Source organism: Phaethon aethereus (assembly GCF_964289735.1).
Source record: "Phaethon aethereus genome assembly, chromosome: 3".
NCBI lineage: Eukaryota > Metazoa > Chordata > Aves > Phaethontiformes > Phaethontidae > Phaethon > Phaethon aethereus.
The window spans coordinates 112,663,726-112,682,827 of record NC_138576.1 but is presented as its reverse complement, the minus strand read 5'-3'; the positions used below and the strand labels follow the sequence as shown (position 1 = coordinate 112,682,827).

The following is a 19,102-nucleotide window of genomic DNA, read 5'->3' as shown; positions in this document are numbered from 1 at the left end:
TTAACCAAAAATAAGATATAAAATTGATTACTAAGAAGTGTGTACCACACAAAAGAAAAATAAAAGAAAGAAAAAAAGAAAGAAATGTGTTTAAATTGATTAGAATCAACTAAATCAGAATAAAATTACTCTAGCAATGAAACTGAAACATCTGGTTTGGGTCTTTGTGTAGTCCTCAAGTTAAATAGCTGCCACTGCAGAGACAAGTCCTGAGCCTGCCATTTTGAAGTACTCATTCCATGTTACCAGTAATTTAGCCCCCAGGGTAAACACCAATTAAAAACCCTTGTACCTAGCTGCTGCCTAATCTCTCCCCAGCGAAGACTCCCAGCTGGGCATGGGACACAAAGGTTTCACCTGGGGAATCTCTTAACCAGAGCCATCTTCAAACTAATAGAAAGAATATAATGAAACCCTATTACTTTTTTGTGGAAGAATGAGGTGTGTGCTGGTACTGCTGGTTGCTTTCTGTTTGCTGTACCTTTCTGCATGTAAGAAAAATGCACTCCCGTCCAGGGATTCAGTCCAAATCCTTAGGGATTTGGGTAACTGCAGGACAGAACATTTTTCAGAGGGAGCTCTGATCATGTTCCGTAGCATGTGTTATATTAATTTCTTCATTTTCCTGTTAAAACAATCCAAAAATCCATGTTTTGTTTTCAGTCTGATGAAAGAAACAATATAGCAGTTGCCCTTCATTTTTTAATTCGGTATTTAACATACACAAAACAATCCTTTAAATCTGAAAACTAAATTGCTCTCGTGGGAGCCTTCAAGTGTGTGTACTTCTGTGTCCTTTTGTATATTGCGCTGTGTGCTTTCTAGAGGCAACACTTATTTAAAATTACAGGAAAATATGTACTCCTCTAAAATGTAGAATGTTAATGTAAATACAGATCAAATATATTAAAAGGAATGGATTTCCATGCCTTCTGCTGCAGAGGCTAAAATCTCCTTCAGTCTCAACTAAAGCAATGATAGTAATCAGAAATGTTGCATTTCATTTTCTTTTTTTTTATTGTTTAAGTGTATTTCATCAGCGTGACTTTTCCTAATGGTTATTTTTGTGGTTTGGGATCCCTTCAGGATTTTTTTCGCCCTCATCAGTAGTATTTTTTCAAAGTGTTTTACTGGAAACAAAAAAGGTTTTGCCAGGCTTGTGTGCTATGAAAACACTGTAAGTTCCAGTTTGTTTACATCAATACAGGAAGCCAGACAGAAAAATACCATAAGTATATGCAATGTAGTACAACAAAGGAATAGACACAGCAACTTCTAAGGAAAACATCTTTTTTTTATTCAAACCACATTTTTGTTCAGCCTCCTTCTTTAAACACTGTGGCCAGGCAGGCAGATTCCTCTTACTTTTGCCTTGAAGAAGAAGGAAGAACTACTTCAGATAAGGTTTTTTGCATCATCTCTAGCTCCAACTTCTTCCTATGTCCCCAGTTAGATATGACACAGGATAGTGTGGAGGAGAAAGGCTCCCAGGGAGATCAAAGTGCTCTTACACAGGAGAAACAGGTCATTCCCAAGTGGCCAGGAATTGCCTTTGGGTTCTCAAGGGTTTTGCCTCGTTCCTACAGAGACTCCTCTGCGAGAATCGCTACTGAGGGCTCCCCACCAAAGGGCTGAGGACTTTCTTACGAAAGCACTACAACAGCAGGTGATAGCAGGAAGCCTTTGATGTTTCTACAAGCCTGAGTTGCACAGCAGAGTTCTGACAGAAGCCCTTCATGGAGTACCTGAGCAACTTCCTTGTAAATGGGGTGAGGTGTGCAGAAAGGCTCACTGGTATTAGTGAGTAAGGACCATCGCGTGGCCATGGGTCTATTACTTTCATGGTTTTTATTAGATTATTGTGTGCGTACACACACAAACATAGAAACATCTTAATAGATTTTGGCCCAACTTTTAGGGCATGTTCCCTTTCCCCTATTAAGACTTTCTTATCTGTGTGAAGTCTGGCAGTGTTTGCCGGTGAAGAGGGTTATCTGTGTCAGGAAAATTCAGGTGGAAGCATGTGATTTTCCAGGGTTTCGTAGTGGAGATCTGTTGAGCTATTTTTCAAATAAGACTCTAGATGTATTGAATCAGGCTCCTCTTTGGTGCCATTAGCCACTTGGCAAAAGGGTTAGGGATTCTATATAGTGTGTCATCTCTGCATCCTCCACTATAGAACCTGCAGATTTGGGCATAATGGCATTTTTTTCCTACTTATGATAGCACAGTATCGCAATCAGATAAATAACCCTCCTTGCACACTTGTTTTGTAAGCTTTTCACTCAGTAGCTTCTTGCTGGTGCTTGTGTTTTCTCTGGCAGTCTGCTACAAGTCAGAGGTTTGGTTTCAACTTTGGAAGCATAAAGGAAGATCCCTTGCCCAGGTTGGTTATATCAGAGGGCCCTAATTGTGCAAATATTTATGCAGTAGGGTCTTGGCTGAGCCTGGAGCCAAAGCTCAGGGATAAGAATTTGTAGGATCAAGGCCTCAGTTACGCAGAAACCACAAGAATAGTAAGTAGTTGTTATGGAAGGGAAGAATGAATGCAAATAGGAAAGAAGACAGAAGGAAACCCCTGTGATGGAAAATGTTATTTCACAGGGAGACTGTAACATTGAATGAGAGAATCCTAAAACCCTTCAGGAGGACATTTGAAAGATGTAGTGGATGGTGTTTGCAGCTGGAAGATAATGTCTGATTTCGTAATTGTGTTTAACATTAGGCAGCGCTAGTATTTTTCTCATGATGGGACAATCTCATGGAGATTTATTTTCACTGAAGTGGGTGTAACATACTTCATGATTTGCTCTGGTGAATACTCAGAGTCCTCTCATAAGCCTGTGAACATTTTTAATGCCAGAACAGAGGAGTAAGAGGGTCTTTTTTCACAATTTTCCCTGTTAGCTAAAAAGTTTAATTGTGCATATCTGAGGGACTTGTTATTCTGGATCTTCTCATTTCTGTAACGCATTGGAGTTAGTAATGAACTGTCCTCCAGAGGCATATCTTGTGTGCATGTGTGCTTCCTTAAAGCTTTTCAGAACTCACTGTTGAAGTGCCTGGGAACATCTGCTTCAAGATGTTCTGTTTGGAAAGACTGTCACTAGAGTTTGGGTCCTGGAAGCCACAGGTTCTCCTAACCCAAGACAGTCTGCCCATTTATTTTCCCCAGAAATGAGTTTGAATCATGTTTTGCCACAGGAAGGGTATTTGGGTCAGGCTGGGTTCAGCTTTCTCTGGGGTGAAGGTTCCCGTTTCCTTATTCAGCCCCTTCTTGAGTGATTATCCCAAATGTAATCTCCTCATCTGCCCAGGTCATCTTAATAAAACTATTCATCGTTAGCTGGCTGTCAAAGCCGAGAGAAGGTAAGTGGCAATAAATGCTGCTAGCCCGTTTCCGTGGAAGGAGTTGCGAGGTGGGCATGAAGCTTCTGTCACCATCTCTGAATGAGGAGGTCCCTTCCTCAGCCGAACAACCGTCTTTGCCAGCATGGTCTCAAGATCCTCTGGAGCCCACCATGTCTGAGAAAGAAATGCCATTGCTAGGGTGGGTGTCTTTATTTTAGAGACATTTTTCAGAATTCTCTACAAGCTTTCACAGATGAAGGTGAAATGTAGTGATGCCCAAATGCAGGGGACAGCAGGTAGTCTGCCCCAGTGGTTAGCAGGTACCAAATTAGAAACCCCATCCCTCTCTGCTGCCTGTGGGGACCCAGCATTTCTGCAGAAAGCTGCCATTTCCTCCAAAGACCCGGTCCTTGCCTGTTTGACTCTACAAAGTTTCACGCATTTTCAGCTTTGCTGGCAATAAACTAAAACTAGTATAATACATCCCCTTAGTGCTAGAGTATGAGGAGATATCTGTCCGCCCAAACTGTACTGATTATAAAATCAATTCTTATAATGATGTGGCTTCTGCTATTGGATCCGCTCATTATCAGTTCCAATTCTGCAGACTGATCACGCTCTTTTTCAGATTAGAGAGACCAATTTAAAACTGTTACACGGACAATTAATTTGATGCAACCAAAGTCTCAACAGACTTTCATCTGGATTGCTGGCATGGTGCTAAAACACCGATATCCTCTTTGCTTCAGTCTGCTGTGTGGAAATTTGCATTTTATTTTTCCCATGCTGGCATTGATTTATTTGAGAATATGGTGACATGCCCTTTGTAAGAGGCAGGAAGACACAGTATTGGTGCCTCCTGATAATCTCCTTCAAAGACTTACGTATACCTTATTTTGCTCTAACTGTGAAATCACTATTAATAACCAGTTGGTCAAATGGGTATCCCACTTATTTAGTCAGATCAGTACAACGTGCATGTATATCTTCAGCAAAGAAATGATGAGAAGAGACAGTGCTTGAATTCGTTTTTGAAATGTCAATAACTTGCTAAGATATATTAGCCTGTAACTCCCTGGTGTTCGATAAATCATGGCAGGGAGACAAGTTTTTCATGTTCACAAGGAAAGTGGCAGGAGAAAGTGTCAACTATCTATTTTTAAAAGGTCAAAAGTCTCTAATACTTTTAAGAAAAATAGCTTTTCTTTTGTAACCTGTTTAAATCAATGTAGTAGCATTTTGCTGTCACTTTAGAGGGAAGTTTTCAAAAGGAGATTTCAGACTGGTTTGTTTCTGATCAGACTGAAAGCAGTAAGAGCTTCTCCATCTACAACATGGAGACAGGTAGCCTGGTGGTTAATTTTTCAGTTCAAACACACTGCAGGCTGTTCCCAGGGGTGCTCACCCAGTGAATGCTGGGCAGGATTGCCTGTGTGACACCACACTACTGCTAATTCCTTCCTAAGCTTGACTTAAATTGTGGCATCAGTCAAACCACCCAGTAAAACTGTCCTGGCAAAATGCCAGAGTAAACTAAAAGAGTGTTTATACTAAAGAGTATTTCTATTTAAAGAAGGGGGGAGGAATAAAAAAACTTTTGGCCTTTCTTTTTTCTCCCCTTTTGCCTTAAATCAATGCAAAGTTATTGATTTGTTGCAGTGCAGAGAGCCCAGGGAGGCCATCTGCTCTAGGAATCAGTACCTGATACCTCCAGCATCGCTGCTAATTGCAGGTACCTATAGACTGAAAAAAAAATGTTCACAGGAATCCACAAGATATTTATGCCACAGAAAAAAAATGCCTCAAAGGCTGAGGATAAAAGGCCGAAAGGCCCAATTATGATGTATCGCAGGAAATATAAGGTGAACAGATCAAGTGTAGAGCCCATGTAGGTACCTGCTTTGGGAGGGCATTTAAGGAAAGCTGCAGGAGTTTGCGGGGAGCACCCAGCACTACAGAGGAGGGCAGTGTGGATGGAGAGGGGGGAAATCCCCGCTTTTCACACCACATGCCGTGTCTGTGGGCAAGGTGCACCCAAACAAGTGCCTGAGAAGCCTTGGCACACAGGGCAGCCCCTTCCGCTAGTCTGCCACAGCGGGCTGAAACGCAGAAATCCATAAATCCAACATTTACTGTGGTTGTCATACAGCCATGCTCACCAGTTGGGCACCAGTTACTTACTCTATGTCATTCCTGCTGCTGGTGTTACAAGGTCTTCGTGCTTGAGAGAGTACATCCCTAGGCACCGTGTCAGGGACTGATGCTATAACCCACCTCTAAGCTTGTCTTCTGCCATGCATACGCTTTGCTCTTCTTTTGACATAAGTTTCCACTTACTCATCTATGTTCAACTTCTACATCTGTATATATACACACATACATACACGTGCAGACACATTTGTTTTAAATAGGCACATTTCCTAGCAGGGGAAAAATGACCCTATCCCTGTCTGTGTGTCCCACTCTGATCCTGAAAGGAAGTCTTATCATAAAAGACATATAAATGTCCGGTCTTTTATTCTTTCATTATTTTGAAATGTGAGACCACTTGGCTGCAAGACCATTAGTTTGTGAGTTTAATACAGTCTTGCTTTTTCTGTAAGACTTTGATTAGTCTAAGAGACTTTTTCTTTAGAGGACTACAAAGAAACTGCCATGAACTATAAATTCCTCGCTAATAGCATTGTTTAAAAGGCCATTTCAATGTATCTTGGTTTTTATGGGTCATGTTTTGAGCGCAGCTGGTTTGAAGAGGAATATTTCCTGTGCTTCATCTGGGCTCTGTCACAGATGTCATGAAGATGTACCCCCAGCCCTGCCTAAGGGCAGCTTTGCAGGCAGGTTAAACAGAGCTAAGACTGGACTGCCACTGGGCAGCACCTTCCTCCTCCTCTTCCTTTTCCTGCTTTCTTCCTTCTGTCACTGGCTCTGGCTATTGCACATTGAAATGTTACACTGCAGTCAGTTGTTTTTGAGTAGTTAATAATGATTACAGTTTGCTTATGTTAGTGGCAAATTAGCGGAAATTCCCTAGTCATGTGATGTCACACCTTAAAGTCTCCATTCTCTTTGAAGAAAAATAAAAACAATTATCTTCTCTGCCTTTGTAAAACATTTTTACTGAATTCTCTTTCACCTTTTAAGCTGTGTTTGAGTAAACTATTTATGCTTTTGAAGATCACTGCTGATTTCAACAGTGATGTGCATGCAGTGGAAACTAAGCTTAGGCAGACACCTAAGCACTTTGCAACCACTGGGTAGTTTGGGGTTTTGGAGTTTTGCGAGTTTTTTTAAGAAATTGCCCCTGATTGGTTTGCATACTATCTACTCAAAGGCTTGCATGCATCAGAAATTATGCTCAAATTGCTGCCTGGATTTGCTGTGATAGCTAGCAGTAGAGCTAACAGCATCATTCGTTACAAACAAACAACGTAATAACAGTCCCATCTTCTCTCATGATGACATATAATAAGATATGCATTATGAGCAATCATCTGTTTGTGTGTATTTATACTGTAAGACAAATCACTTGCACAAATACTAGCCAGCAATCCCCTTTTTCTGTTTGTAACTGCTGCCACAGTATTATTTGCTCTCCTCTACAGAGGATATGAGTCTGCTGAATCAGTTGTTTGATGTGAGCAGCAGTGGTTTGTTCTTTTAATACCAGAGATACCTGTATCCAAGATAGTGTTCTTTGGGTTTTTCATGAGCAGCATGTGCATTTTTTGCCAGGTGCAAATGAATTGTTCACGCAAATTATGCAACCAAACCCCAGACTAATGCTGCCTGTTGTTCACAGTGTGTGACTGATCTCCTAAACTGAATGATTTTTTTTTTTTTCCTAATTTATTCTTCTTACCTGAATGACAGCCTCTAACGGGTATATGGACACCCCAAAGGACGAAGATAGCAAATGCCTTCTGCCAGAAAACAGCACTTTAGTGGTGTACGCTGGATTCATCTGCAAAGAACGATGATGAGTAAGGTCATCAGCAACAGGATTTCCCGGAGAGAGTGTAGCAGAGGATGTACAGTTCCTTGTGAGGGACAGAGGGTCTTGTCCTTTTCCCTCAGCGCCCGCAGTCCCCTGAACTCAGAGGACAAAGCCCAACACCAGAAGGGTTAGTGCCTTCTGCCATTTATGAGTTTCCCTTTTGTTCTCTTTACTTGTCTTGAGAGGCTCATAACCAGAACGGCTGCAGTAGTTGTTTGCTTGAGCTGGAAGACAGCAAAAATCATTTTAAATTGACATATTTTCATTACCTCTTAAAAAAAAAAATGACTGTCACCTTTGTACCTGTGAATAAGAATATCAGAATGAAGCCAAGTCATTCCTCAAATATCTGAAGCACCCCCTCATACAAGTGTTATTTAATTCCTTTAAAAATTTAATCTTTTAAAAACAGTTTAGAGATTCCTATCTTTCATTCCTCCCTTAACCATGCATTCTCCAAGCCTTCCAAAGTGTCATGGCCTGCTCATGCCCTACTTTAATCAGATCTGTATCTTCCATTTCTCAAATCAAAACAAAGCCCGTAACCCATCCCACTCTTAGGAAGCCAAAACACTTTCCTGATGCAGAAACATTTGGTTTTAAACATTCCATTAAAAGGCGTCTATCGTCCAAGTTGTTCCAAAGTTAGATAGCAGATTGGATCATAAAAAATTACTACCCTCAACAGCGCTATCTGTTGGGTGAGGTCACTACTGTATTGTACTACGGTACGAGGCCAACAAATCTGCAACATTTTTCCCTGAGCTGGTTAGCGGCATGAAATCTCTTCTGGCTAAATGGATTTGCTGACATTAAATGTTCTGCTTTTTCTGTGTTTTTTCTTTTCTAGGCAACTGATTTTTAGATTGTGTACTTCCGACTGCCCAAAAAGAGCACAAGCAAAACCAAACCAAATCTTAAAAGTCTGAGACACCTCCCATGTTGTTAAATCTTCTAGACTGTAGTTAAACAAGTACACTGTGCTGTCATAAAAATACAGCATAGGGGGTGATTGCTTCTACCATATATCTTATAAGGTATTGTTTTTAAAGAAAACAGAAACATAATAAAAAGTCTTTGAAACACAGCAACACAGCTTTCTGAAGCAGCATCCCTTGCGATGGCTGTGTACCTTGCATGGCGTGAAGGAATCCATCTCAGTCAAAGCATTTTGTTGCTGCTGAAACCTAAATAATAAAGAGGAACATGTTCACATGTGAGCTGGTGGTTCAGCACTGATAAACAAATGCAGTTCTCATTGCACCCTACCAAGCACCTTTTGTCAGTCCTGATGTACTTTTATTTTCTTCTCCAGTCAGTTTAGAACTCCCAGAGAAAAGGAGACCTGGATTTCTTCCATTAAAAAAATTGAGGAAACAGGAGAGAGAGTTTCTTATTAAACTAAAAAATATCAAACCACTGAGGCATTTTTTAAAGCCGAAAAGGTCAGATGAACAACTTATCTTCTTTTGCAAGGCTTTTGTTTGTCTTATGTGGGCAGGTACTTTGTCGGGTATGGTTGAGTTGTTAGTCAGAAGGAAGGGGAATACTTTTTATATTTCTTGTAATAATTTTTGCGATTATTTTTTGACTGTGCACCTATCATGACAATCTATTGTTTTACCTCAGGTCTGTTCAAATCTATTTGTAACCCTCCTAATTTCAAAAGCACAAGATATCCAGGAACAAGTGCCAGTCAGTTTACAATCTGGCAAACCAATCCAAGGTTTCATTCCAAAAATATACACAGTTACAGAATCACAGAATCACAGAATCACAGAATCATTAAGGTTGGAAAAGACCTTCAAGATCACCAAGTCCAACCGTTAACCCAACAGTTACCTTGCTATTGCCAATTACCTTGCTATTAAAATCCTGTAGAACATCACACTATCACCAAATTATATCCGTATTACAAATTTTACTTCCTACAGCTGACCTCAGCCAGGGAAACAGTATTTTTGCACCATTTCCAAAAATGGCAGTGGGGAATCTCTTTGCATAGCTGTCTTTACCTTGACTTTCCTAGTCACTGCCAGCATAAGGGATGTAATTGGGACAGGTTGTACTGCAGTAATTCCCACTTGATTCACCGGGAGAACTCCTGAGCTCTAAATTACACCAGAGCCTGAGCCATCCCTTTGCCATTCCACAGATTAAGGAAGCAAAGAAATACATACTCTGGACCAGCAGAAGATGCATTCCGGTGCGTTGATAACAGAAAACCGGCCATATCTATTCTGCAGTTTTGTGGCTGTAAGTGGGCATTAACTGTATACAGATGAGATCAAATAGGGGTTTCTCCAAGGCATGGAAGACTTCTTCATATCTGTGGTTTCCAGCCTGTTAATAAGGATGTGTCTGCTGGTGGCTTCTAATTTTAATCTCGGTAGTTTACATTGGGTCAAGACAGCAACATGTCCTGCTGCTGAAGTTATGTCGTATTTCTTGGGAAATTTTTTGCTGTATTTATTTCAGTCACCTTTCACTCCCTCTTTTCTTCACTGAGTTAAAAGATTTAATTAAATCCCTATCAGTAATTAGTGATGTCAGAGATCCAGTAGCCCATGATGGATAGGCCCTCACTTCTAATACACAGGGCATGGTGACAGCAGGAGGTCCAGGGCTGCCATTACAGATACACACTTCAGCCTCAGAAGATGACTGTTCCTGACTGTTGGTGTTTGCCTTGGTGGCAGCTCATCAGTGTTTCTGGTTTGTTTTTTTTTTTCTTATCTGATATCCACCTTGTTTTTAAAACTCATCAGTAATGTAGGAAGAAGTTACTTGTGCATTTTTCACTTATCCATTCTCTGCTTCACCATGGCTTGAAATGTCTTAATTTCTAAACTATTTTTCAGAGAGATCTCACAGAATGATGCCTTGGAGGTCATAGAAGCAAATGTGTTTTCCAACCTTCCCAAACTACATGAAATGTAAGTAATTAGCAATCTAAACTCAAAGCAGACAATTATAAAGATTCATTATAGACAACTATCAACTTTTGCAGCTTGGTTCAGGTAAGCTCTGAAGAACTCATAGCAATACAGGAACATTTGAAATCTCCCTTTGTCTTTTCCATCTTCTTATCTAACTGTCCCTTTCTTTCTCTGGTCAGCCTGAAACTTATCCTAAAACCACTGCCAATATCAAAAGGGTGGGGACCACCAGTCTGTGGTAGGCTGCTTTTTGAAATCATGCAGATCTGCTGCTGTCAAAAAGAAAATCTCAGCATATAATACCATTGCATCATGGGGCTACCACAAATATTTTAAGATCAATATATTGATATATTTCCTCTGACGTTTCCTTTTCTCTTTACAGAAGAATTGAGAAGGCCAATAACCTCGTGTACATTGACCAAGATGCCTTCCAACAACTTCCAAACCTCAGATATTTGTAAGATCTTTTGCTCTTTGCAAGTACTATGCTAATTTTGATTGATACAGATGTGTTTCTGTCCAACATGTGCTGGACCACCAGCACGTTTGGTGACAGGACAGAATAATGCCCTCTCCTCACTACTAGTTGCACATTGTCAATCTACATTTTTACCCCCAGGCCTGTAAACAGTCCTCAGAAAAGCTGGAGATTATAGCCTCCATGGAGTGGTCCCACACACAAAATCCTTGAGACTTTCTAAGCAACAGTTTGAAACTGAGTGATGAGAACAGGAGCGAGGCCTTTTTTTATGTCTATAAAAATAGGTTTAGGATGAAATTCCTCTTGGGAGCTTTGGGACAAAATCTCTCTCATCTATCTTTGCTATGGCTCTGCCTTCTGTTATACTTCATACACATGGTCTTAAGCATTCAAATTCTCTTTTCTTTAGGAGTGGCAGTGCTTCAGCAATGGTTTTAACTAATGTTTCATGTGAGATGATTAAAACCCTAAAATACAAACATATTGATGTATAGTGTAAATTTTATTTCATTATCCAGCCTCATCAAGAATGTCATTTGCACAGCTGTGATTGCCACACCTGCTCCCACGGGGTTACCATCAAAATTCAGTGATAATTGAATCCATCCTTAAAATAAACTGTTACCCCAAAATATTTTCACAGCTTTTAGGGCATAATCTTAACATGACTAATAATCTCCCCGCTGCATTAAAACCCCAATGAAGTCAAACGAACTCCATTTAACAGTAATTGTTTTTAACGTCTGTAACTTAAATAAGCCCCCACGGTACTCTTCACTGAACAATGGCATATACACCCAGCAGGATATTAACTTTTGTATGTACATCCACCTGAGCACATATACCTGGTTGTGTTTTCCTGACCTATACAAGAAGACTTACTCATCCAAGACACCTGATCACAATTTCTACATTTGAGTACATAAGTGTAAGTAAGTGATTAATTGTCTGGTTGGATAATTCTTAAAGATGGGATGAAATCAAGTCAGTGGTCTAATAAGCATAGCTCCCAGTGAGCTAACGAGTCTCTGAAAATCACTAGTCTCTGACAGGTTATGGGCTCAAAAATGCCAAGAGGCATTGCTTTGAAATTGAACTTTAAGATTTTAGACTTAAGATGTGGACTTCAAGAGATAAGGTGCATTTACCACTACACAAACCATTATAGTTTAAACCCTCATTGAGCTGGAATATGTGGCTAGAGTTGAGGTAGGATTGTCGGTCTCCCCAGCATTTTGACCAATATCTGCTTTATCAAATTCATAGAATCATAGAGTCATAGAATTTTTGAGTTGGAAGGGACCTTTTAAGGTCATCTAGTCCAACCTCCCTGCAATGAGCAGGGGCATCTTCAATTCACCAGGCACCTTGATAAACTTAAACTTTTGTACATGCATAACTGAAACGCAGATTTTCTCTTGACGGTAGGGAAATAAAGCTTTAGGTTTGCATTGTCATGAGGAGAAATCATATGCCTTTTTCCCTCGGTTTCAAGCCTGAGTTATTCAGCAGTGACTGCTGACTTTGAGTACTTCTGGCTACCTATGAACAAAAACAGAGTATTTGTCTAAAACCCCCAGCACAAGCTGCTATGGGTAATGCCATCCTCAGGTGTACAGATGGGTAGCAAGAATGAGGACACATTTATCTCACACAAAATTGAAGAAGAAGCAGAAACGTGAACACACTAATGAACACAGTAATTTCAGTGATTTTTTAAATATGGGACACAGAAATTATAGGTCGTGAGGCAAAGGTAAATCCACACATTAAATATCTAAAGTAGTGGAAGTTTTTCTCTTTACTTTAATGGATGCTCCCTCTTTTGAACGTTTGTCATGCCACACTCCCATACACATTGACTCAAACATTCAGAGATCCTACCCATATAAAAACTGAGCTGCAGCAACAATACTATGACCTATGGAAGCAACAGAATAAAAATATAGAGGATTGCTTGTCTAACTAACCATTCCCCGCTTCTTTTTAGCTAGTTTTACTTGCTATCTGAAATTTAAGGTTTTTTCTTTTCTGGGCAAACAGGACTGGAGGAGACTCTCCAGACTACTGTATCCCATTTCTTATGGGCTCCACTCCCTGTATCACATTAATTAAGAAGTGCTTTATTGACATTCTTGATACTCTCCACTGTTCCATGCTTACTTTCTCTTTTCCAGGGAAGGCTTTTCCAGAAACTCAATGAATTGGTGACTAGAAATTTTCCGTTAATTTTATTCATGGCCACTTAATTCACATTCATTCTTGTGCCAAATCTTTTCTCTAATTTGAATTGATAAAATCTATCTTTGGTGTTTACTCCACGAGTGCATTTATGCTCCATGCCCTCTGTGCCTTCATTTTAGGAGGCAAAAATAAAATCCTCTTGTATGACTATAAATAGTACAAGTGATGCAAGCTTCATGGCTCCGAGCATCTGAACAGATGAATGTGTCTTTCATTCTAATGACAAGGTTTGAGGTAGCTGCACTGGGGGTATAAATCAGAGCAGCACCTTTGGCTTCAGTGGGGTTACATCAATCCACACCACAGGGATCAGGACCAGAACCCGAGGACCATGCAGGAGCCTTCCACGTAGTGGTGAGCTGGGTGGGATGCCAAGTTACATCATGTTCAGGTTACTCTCTCTACGTACAGTCATACCTTTGTGCTCTCTCTTGGCACATTTCTGTAGGAAAGACTGCCATTTTCTCCATCACGTTGTTTCACTCACTGGTGCCTGACCTTTTAGAAACCCCGCCTTGAAGAGGCAGAGAGTTTTACTGCTTAAAAGAGGAGGACTGTTAATTTAATGAGAAAGTAGAAGACTTGATGGAAGGCTGCAAAATGGCAGCTGGTAAAGGTAACCCAGTCATGGTATTGACCTTCCTGTGACATAAAATGTTAGTGAAAATACAAGGCAAGATGCGATGGGGAGTTAATGGACTGATGTTTTTTTCATTCTGTTCTGGTTTTGGCTTTTTTTTTCACAATAGAGAAGTAAAAGGTTGTAAACATGTGGGGCTACAGATTAAAGTCATTCAGAAAAGAGCTAGACAGAAATGCTATCAACAGCTATTTGAGAAATGATAAAAAAATTAAGGCCATGAAGGAAAACTAACAAACCTTTATACATCACAGCCTAATTCTCCCATTAACTGCTGGAAGTTAGGAATGAATGGCAAATGATTTCATAATTATCTTGTCATGATTTCATAATTAACTTGTCACAAAATGGATTAGGAGCTTCTGTCCTATCATATGTGAGGTTGTGTGTGAGTGGAAAAGCAAACCCGATGCTGGTCACACTGGGATGTACTCCTGTTGCCCATCTGGTGTATCTTCTTCCCAGCTGGGGCCCATGCCATCTTCCTAAATATTCCACATCAAGGCAGCAGAGCCGGAAGTGGGGTCCTGTATTCCGACAGGTCCTTGGCCCAACCTTCTGCTGCAGACCCTGCTGTAGACCTCTGTAGCCCTTCCTGGTCTGACCCGCCAGTCAGAACAGCTGGCACAGGCACCCCCATATCTCAGTGTAAAGAGGTAGAGCGAGACCCAGCTGCAACCGGCACACCAAAGTAGAGGGACTTGGGCACCTGCCCATTGCTGGGCTCATTGTGGTTCTTCTGACGTTTCCAGCCATGGTGGCAGCCTGGCAGGGTACAAGACAACGTGGTCTGATTCCTCACGGCAGTGCTGTGGCTGTGACAGAACTGTTAAAACAGTTCAGAAAATCTCGCAGAAAAATATACATTTACCGTCAGAGAGAAAAACTAATGAGTGTTAATGCCAGAAGCAGAGCCTGGGCACTATAGCCCATCAGTTTAATGACCTTCACAACACATTGCTTGCAAGGCTTTCTCTGTGCTGTTTCAAAAATAGTTGTATAGCCACTAGGTCTTATTTATGGGCAGGCAAGAAGCTCTGGCTAGCCTTGTCAGTCCTCTCATCAGCTTCACGGGCTTGTTGAACATTAATATACTTTTATTTCTGTCGACTTGGCTACAAATACATTTCCCGCTCACCCCACTCCCTTTGGCTCCTGCATCATCATTACTGGTATGGCAAACACCCTAAGGAGAAAAATTGCTAAAAAAATGCAGTGCTGAAATACTTTAAACCTTCTAGAAAAACGCAACCTTAACTTTCTCACCAGACTTTTATAAGCAGTGAAGAGAATTGTTAATTGGTCTTCTTGGATATATGCCAAAAAGACAGACTGCTTCAAAATGGTAACTTATTGACCTTTTCATGGGTACAAGATTATTTATCTGGCTCTCATTAGGGAGAGCTGTGGCATTGTCTGTTTAATAATGTAGTGATGGCTTTTCAAACCTATTTTCTTTCCAAAATTAGTTCTCAAGTGTAATCTGTGTCCTTTGGTTCTTTTTGACAGTGGATGTGTCGACGTCCTGTATTAAGCAGTCTCAGCTTAAAATAGAAAGATTTAAATGTAATACTCCTTTCAGATCAATTCTGAGGGCATACAGCTGGGTTGTTGGAGGGGAGGGGAAATGTAGGTCACAAAAGGATGCCTTAAATATTTTGCACTGTGGAGAGCAGAGCCCAGCTCCAAAGTCTTGCAGCTGCTTGTACCTGCCTGGTGTTATTTCGTGGAGGACCCGACACACATGTACCTGGCATGCTTCCTAAATCCAAACCTGTATTTGCTGCAGATGCCTCAAAGTCCACAGAATCGCTGACCCTTTGCATGGACTTGGCTTTTCAATAGAAAGAAGTGATACTCCACTCCATAAAGACCTTGTCCCAGAGGCGGGTGTTGTAGATCGTAGGCTCGGCTTACCCTGCAAGGCTGGGATGCATGAGTCAGAGGAATCTCTCACTGGAGTCAGGCCAACGTGCAATATAAAGTAACCAGCATAATTAAGGAACACAAAAATAATGCTTCCTGAGTGATGTTGTATTTATCTCTGCCTACCTCGGGTTTGCAATTTAGCAAATACCCACAATAAGGTGATGAAGTAAACTGTGTTCCCAATTTCGTCAGAGTAGCTCCTACCAATCTGATGTAAAAAAGAGCAGGCGTGTTGCTATATCTGGAGATAAGCAGGGAGAATCTTCCAGGAATTTGTTTCTGAAAGATTTTTTTTTCCCCCTGCTGATCATGGTGCTGTGTTTTCTTAAGTGCTGACTCCAGTAAGCCTTTTCAGAAAGACAATTAATGCTTTGGAAAGCAGCCATCAGCCATCTGAAAAACAGGTTCTTACTGAGCTGTTTATGCATGGCAAGGGGGGACTCAGTTATAACACAGATTAAAGAGGACACTTGTTTAAAGTGAAGCTACTAAGGATGTATACGTTATATGGTAAATATATTGACAAAACTGTCCTGCAGGAAAGATATTCAGTAAATTGGATTATCTACATTCTAACAAGATTATCCACTTAAAGGCCTCTGGAGATTTGTTGGTTGAATAAAAAGAGAGGGAAGATCTAGGCTGCAGTCTAGCTAAATATTTTTTTAGTTCTTTTTTTGCAATTAATTGAAAGAACATCCTCTCCTGCTCCTAATGACCATTCTGCGCCTCTCTGAAATCAGTGCTTTGTGCCACCTGTAGATTTACTTCAATATGTAATGATTTGTCAAAGATGCTTTCCTCTTCACCTCACGCTGCTCAGTTGACACCAGTACAAATCGAGCCCTGAACACTTTGGGATTACTGGAAAGATCAGGACTATGGCATCACCCAAGGCCTTGAGCATGTTTTTTCATACATGTATGGTGAAAGCCCTGCTAACCAGTGTGGCATTTTGATATGTTGGGAGTAAGTTGCCACTGGGAGTAGTGTTTGAATAGCGTATGATAGAGTACCATCATCTTTCATTACTGCAACATGAGGATTGAGATTTTCTCAGGAAAGCACCGTAGAAAGGAAAGGTTTAAATTTTTTCGGCTAACTCATTTCACAAAGCATAAGTGCAGAAGTACTTGAAATAATAAGGGCCTTGTAAAATCCATCTGCTTCATTAATCATGCTTTCTATCTAACTATATGTAACAGTTTTTCAAAAGTATTTTTGTAGAGCTTTCTTTGTCACATGTGACAGCTGTTATTTTTAAGTTAATGCAATGTCAGACCACTCTGACTCCTGAGACAAAACAGTCATGACATTACAGCAGCTTTCCCAATTGGCTTCTTGAATATTCACTATGCTTCTTCAATTTTTTCCTGCATATAATGCATCGCTTTTTATTACAAGAAGAGAGAGATAACAAGTTGGCTTTTCAACAGCTGAGGATATCCAGATAGCATCTCGGGGAACTCGGAGCAGTACTTACACAAGTGAATGACTATTATATGGACCTATGTGTCACTCTGAGTGCCCAAATGTACAATTTGGTTGTGACATGGAGGTGTTCAGTTTCAGTTCAGATTACAAACCTGAACGGTTGCAAACCTCCTGAAATAATCTAGGTTCATAAAAAAGGTCAAATGAATGCTGTTACTTTTTTCCGGTCTCAACCAGCGGTTTTCATCACCATTCAACTATTCAGGAATGAATCTGGAAAAAAAAAAAAAATCACATCCAGTAATGATGTTCTCTTTAACTGCCAGGAAAAAAATACTTCCCATATACTACTAATACGTTCCTTAAGGAAGCAATATTCTCAGTGAAAGGTTACCTTCTCTACCACCTCAGATATTAAAAATACAAAGATAAAACTAAACTTTGAAGAACTCAAGTTTTCTCTTTGTTTGGTAGAGTCAAAATGAGACATTTGGTCACTGGGAAAAAATCCCAGCTGGATGGAGCCCAGCCCGGTCCAGCTCCTTCTCCTTCCTGCACTCAGCCCTTCTTCCAGCCATCAGCATTCACCAGCCACCTCCTTCTGCATGGCAATATCATGTTTGTCCTTCCCTTGCTACTGCTCTGGATAACAAAATCCGCTTAAATTAGATGTGGTACAGCTCTGTGGATACTTGTGACCATGTTTCCTCGCTGGCTGTGGGCACAGGGTTGTCCTCCAGAGTCACGGCTTCTGAGATGGTGTTTCATGGACAGGAACCATAACGCAGAGACCAGCGATGCTCCACGTGGTGGGAGGGTCATTAAATACCCAGGGCTCAGGCCCACTTCCAGTCACACAAACTGCTGAAATGTTCCCACGTGTTCGGTTCCTCGCTATTAGAGGTGCTGGGGAATAAAGTGTCCTAATTCTCTCTTACTTTCATGAAATAATGTTATTTCCAGTGGAATTAATGTATACCCTATTAGAATAGAAGGTTAAAATTGTGGTGAGTTGATAATTTTGTCTTAAAAGGCCTACTATGAAAATAATCAGCCTGGGTCAGTGCATTTGGTTTCTTAGAATATGGCTGGGAAATGAATACCGACAGTTTCCTGAGATCATCAGGAGAGACCGTGTAACTATGCAAGGCAGGGTTTCTCCCTTGACTTCCGTGGGGCAGATTTCAGCTCGTGCTTTGGAGAAAAACCTTTTTATGTTACCATGTTAAGTTCCCTATGGGCAAACTCCCCGTTTGTTGCTAAATTCTTCCTTTTGTGGCTGCCATTTTAAGTCCAATGTTCATTCTTCTTTGTTAATTATTGTTTCATTCCTGGGGCAGAGAGAATAATCTTCATCTGTTCTCTCCCCTTTAGGTTAATATCAAACACTGGCCTTCGGTTTTTACCTGCTGTCCGTAAGGTGCACTCCTTCCAGAAAGTTTTACTGTAAGTTTTAATGTCTGCTTTTCACTTTTTAAAAGCTCCTTTTGAATGTTCTCCTGCTCCAACAAAACCTTTCAAGACATGATTCCCCTTGTGTTCGCTTTTTGGCTTCATGGTAGCATTTTTGGTTTGTAATTTTCTAGGCATTGATGATAATGTGGCCCTAAAGGTCTCAGTTGTCTCTAGGTCTCCCTTCTACAAAGCGTTATAACTTACACTTTGCAGACCTCTCTTCCTTTAACCACGCTATGTGTGTGTACCTGGATGGCCCAGGGACGGGTAACAGCCTTCTATTCTTCTTTCACCAGCTGAAATCCAAACCAGGCTGGTGGCAGTGGAAATTTATTGCCACCTGCTGACAGTTCTCTGGCCTCCATGGGAAGAGCTGCTGATCCCAGAGCTGTTTTCTGTGGAGAGGTGGTCACATCACAGAGAATAAAAAAGAAAAAAATTACAGGGAAATATCTCTACCGTGTTCATTTTTTTCACTGGCAGTAAAACTGTCCAGAGGATGAAATATTTTTTTCCATGGAAAATTCCGGTGCCAACAGGGAAAAAAATATTTGTGTAAAATTTTGTGTTAAAGCAGGCGCATATTTTTTTCTGTAAAAAATGCATATCGGAAAAAGCTTGATCTTTTT

The 19,102-nt window shown here is 40.7% G+C and overlaps 1 protein-coding gene across 1 annotated transcript in view; it reads left to right on the top strand.

Annotated features, from left to right (window-relative positions):
• The window catches only part of FSHR (follicle stimulating hormone receptor), a gene marked incomplete at both ends in the record, with an annotated part of 83,255 nt that overhangs the window by 45,490 nt on the left and 18,663 nt on the right, over positions 1 to 19,102 (top strand). Inside the window, 3 exons of the mRNA XM_081998063.1 lie at positions 10,210 to 10,284; positions 10,673 to 10,747; positions 18,393 to 18,464. Of these exons, the coding sequence (XP_081854189.1) occupies positions 10,210 to 10,284; positions 10,673 to 10,747; positions 18,393 to 18,464 (222 nt within the window). The remainder of the gene's footprint in view (positions 1 to 10,209; positions 10,285 to 10,672; positions 10,748 to 18,392; positions 18,465 to 19,102) is intronic.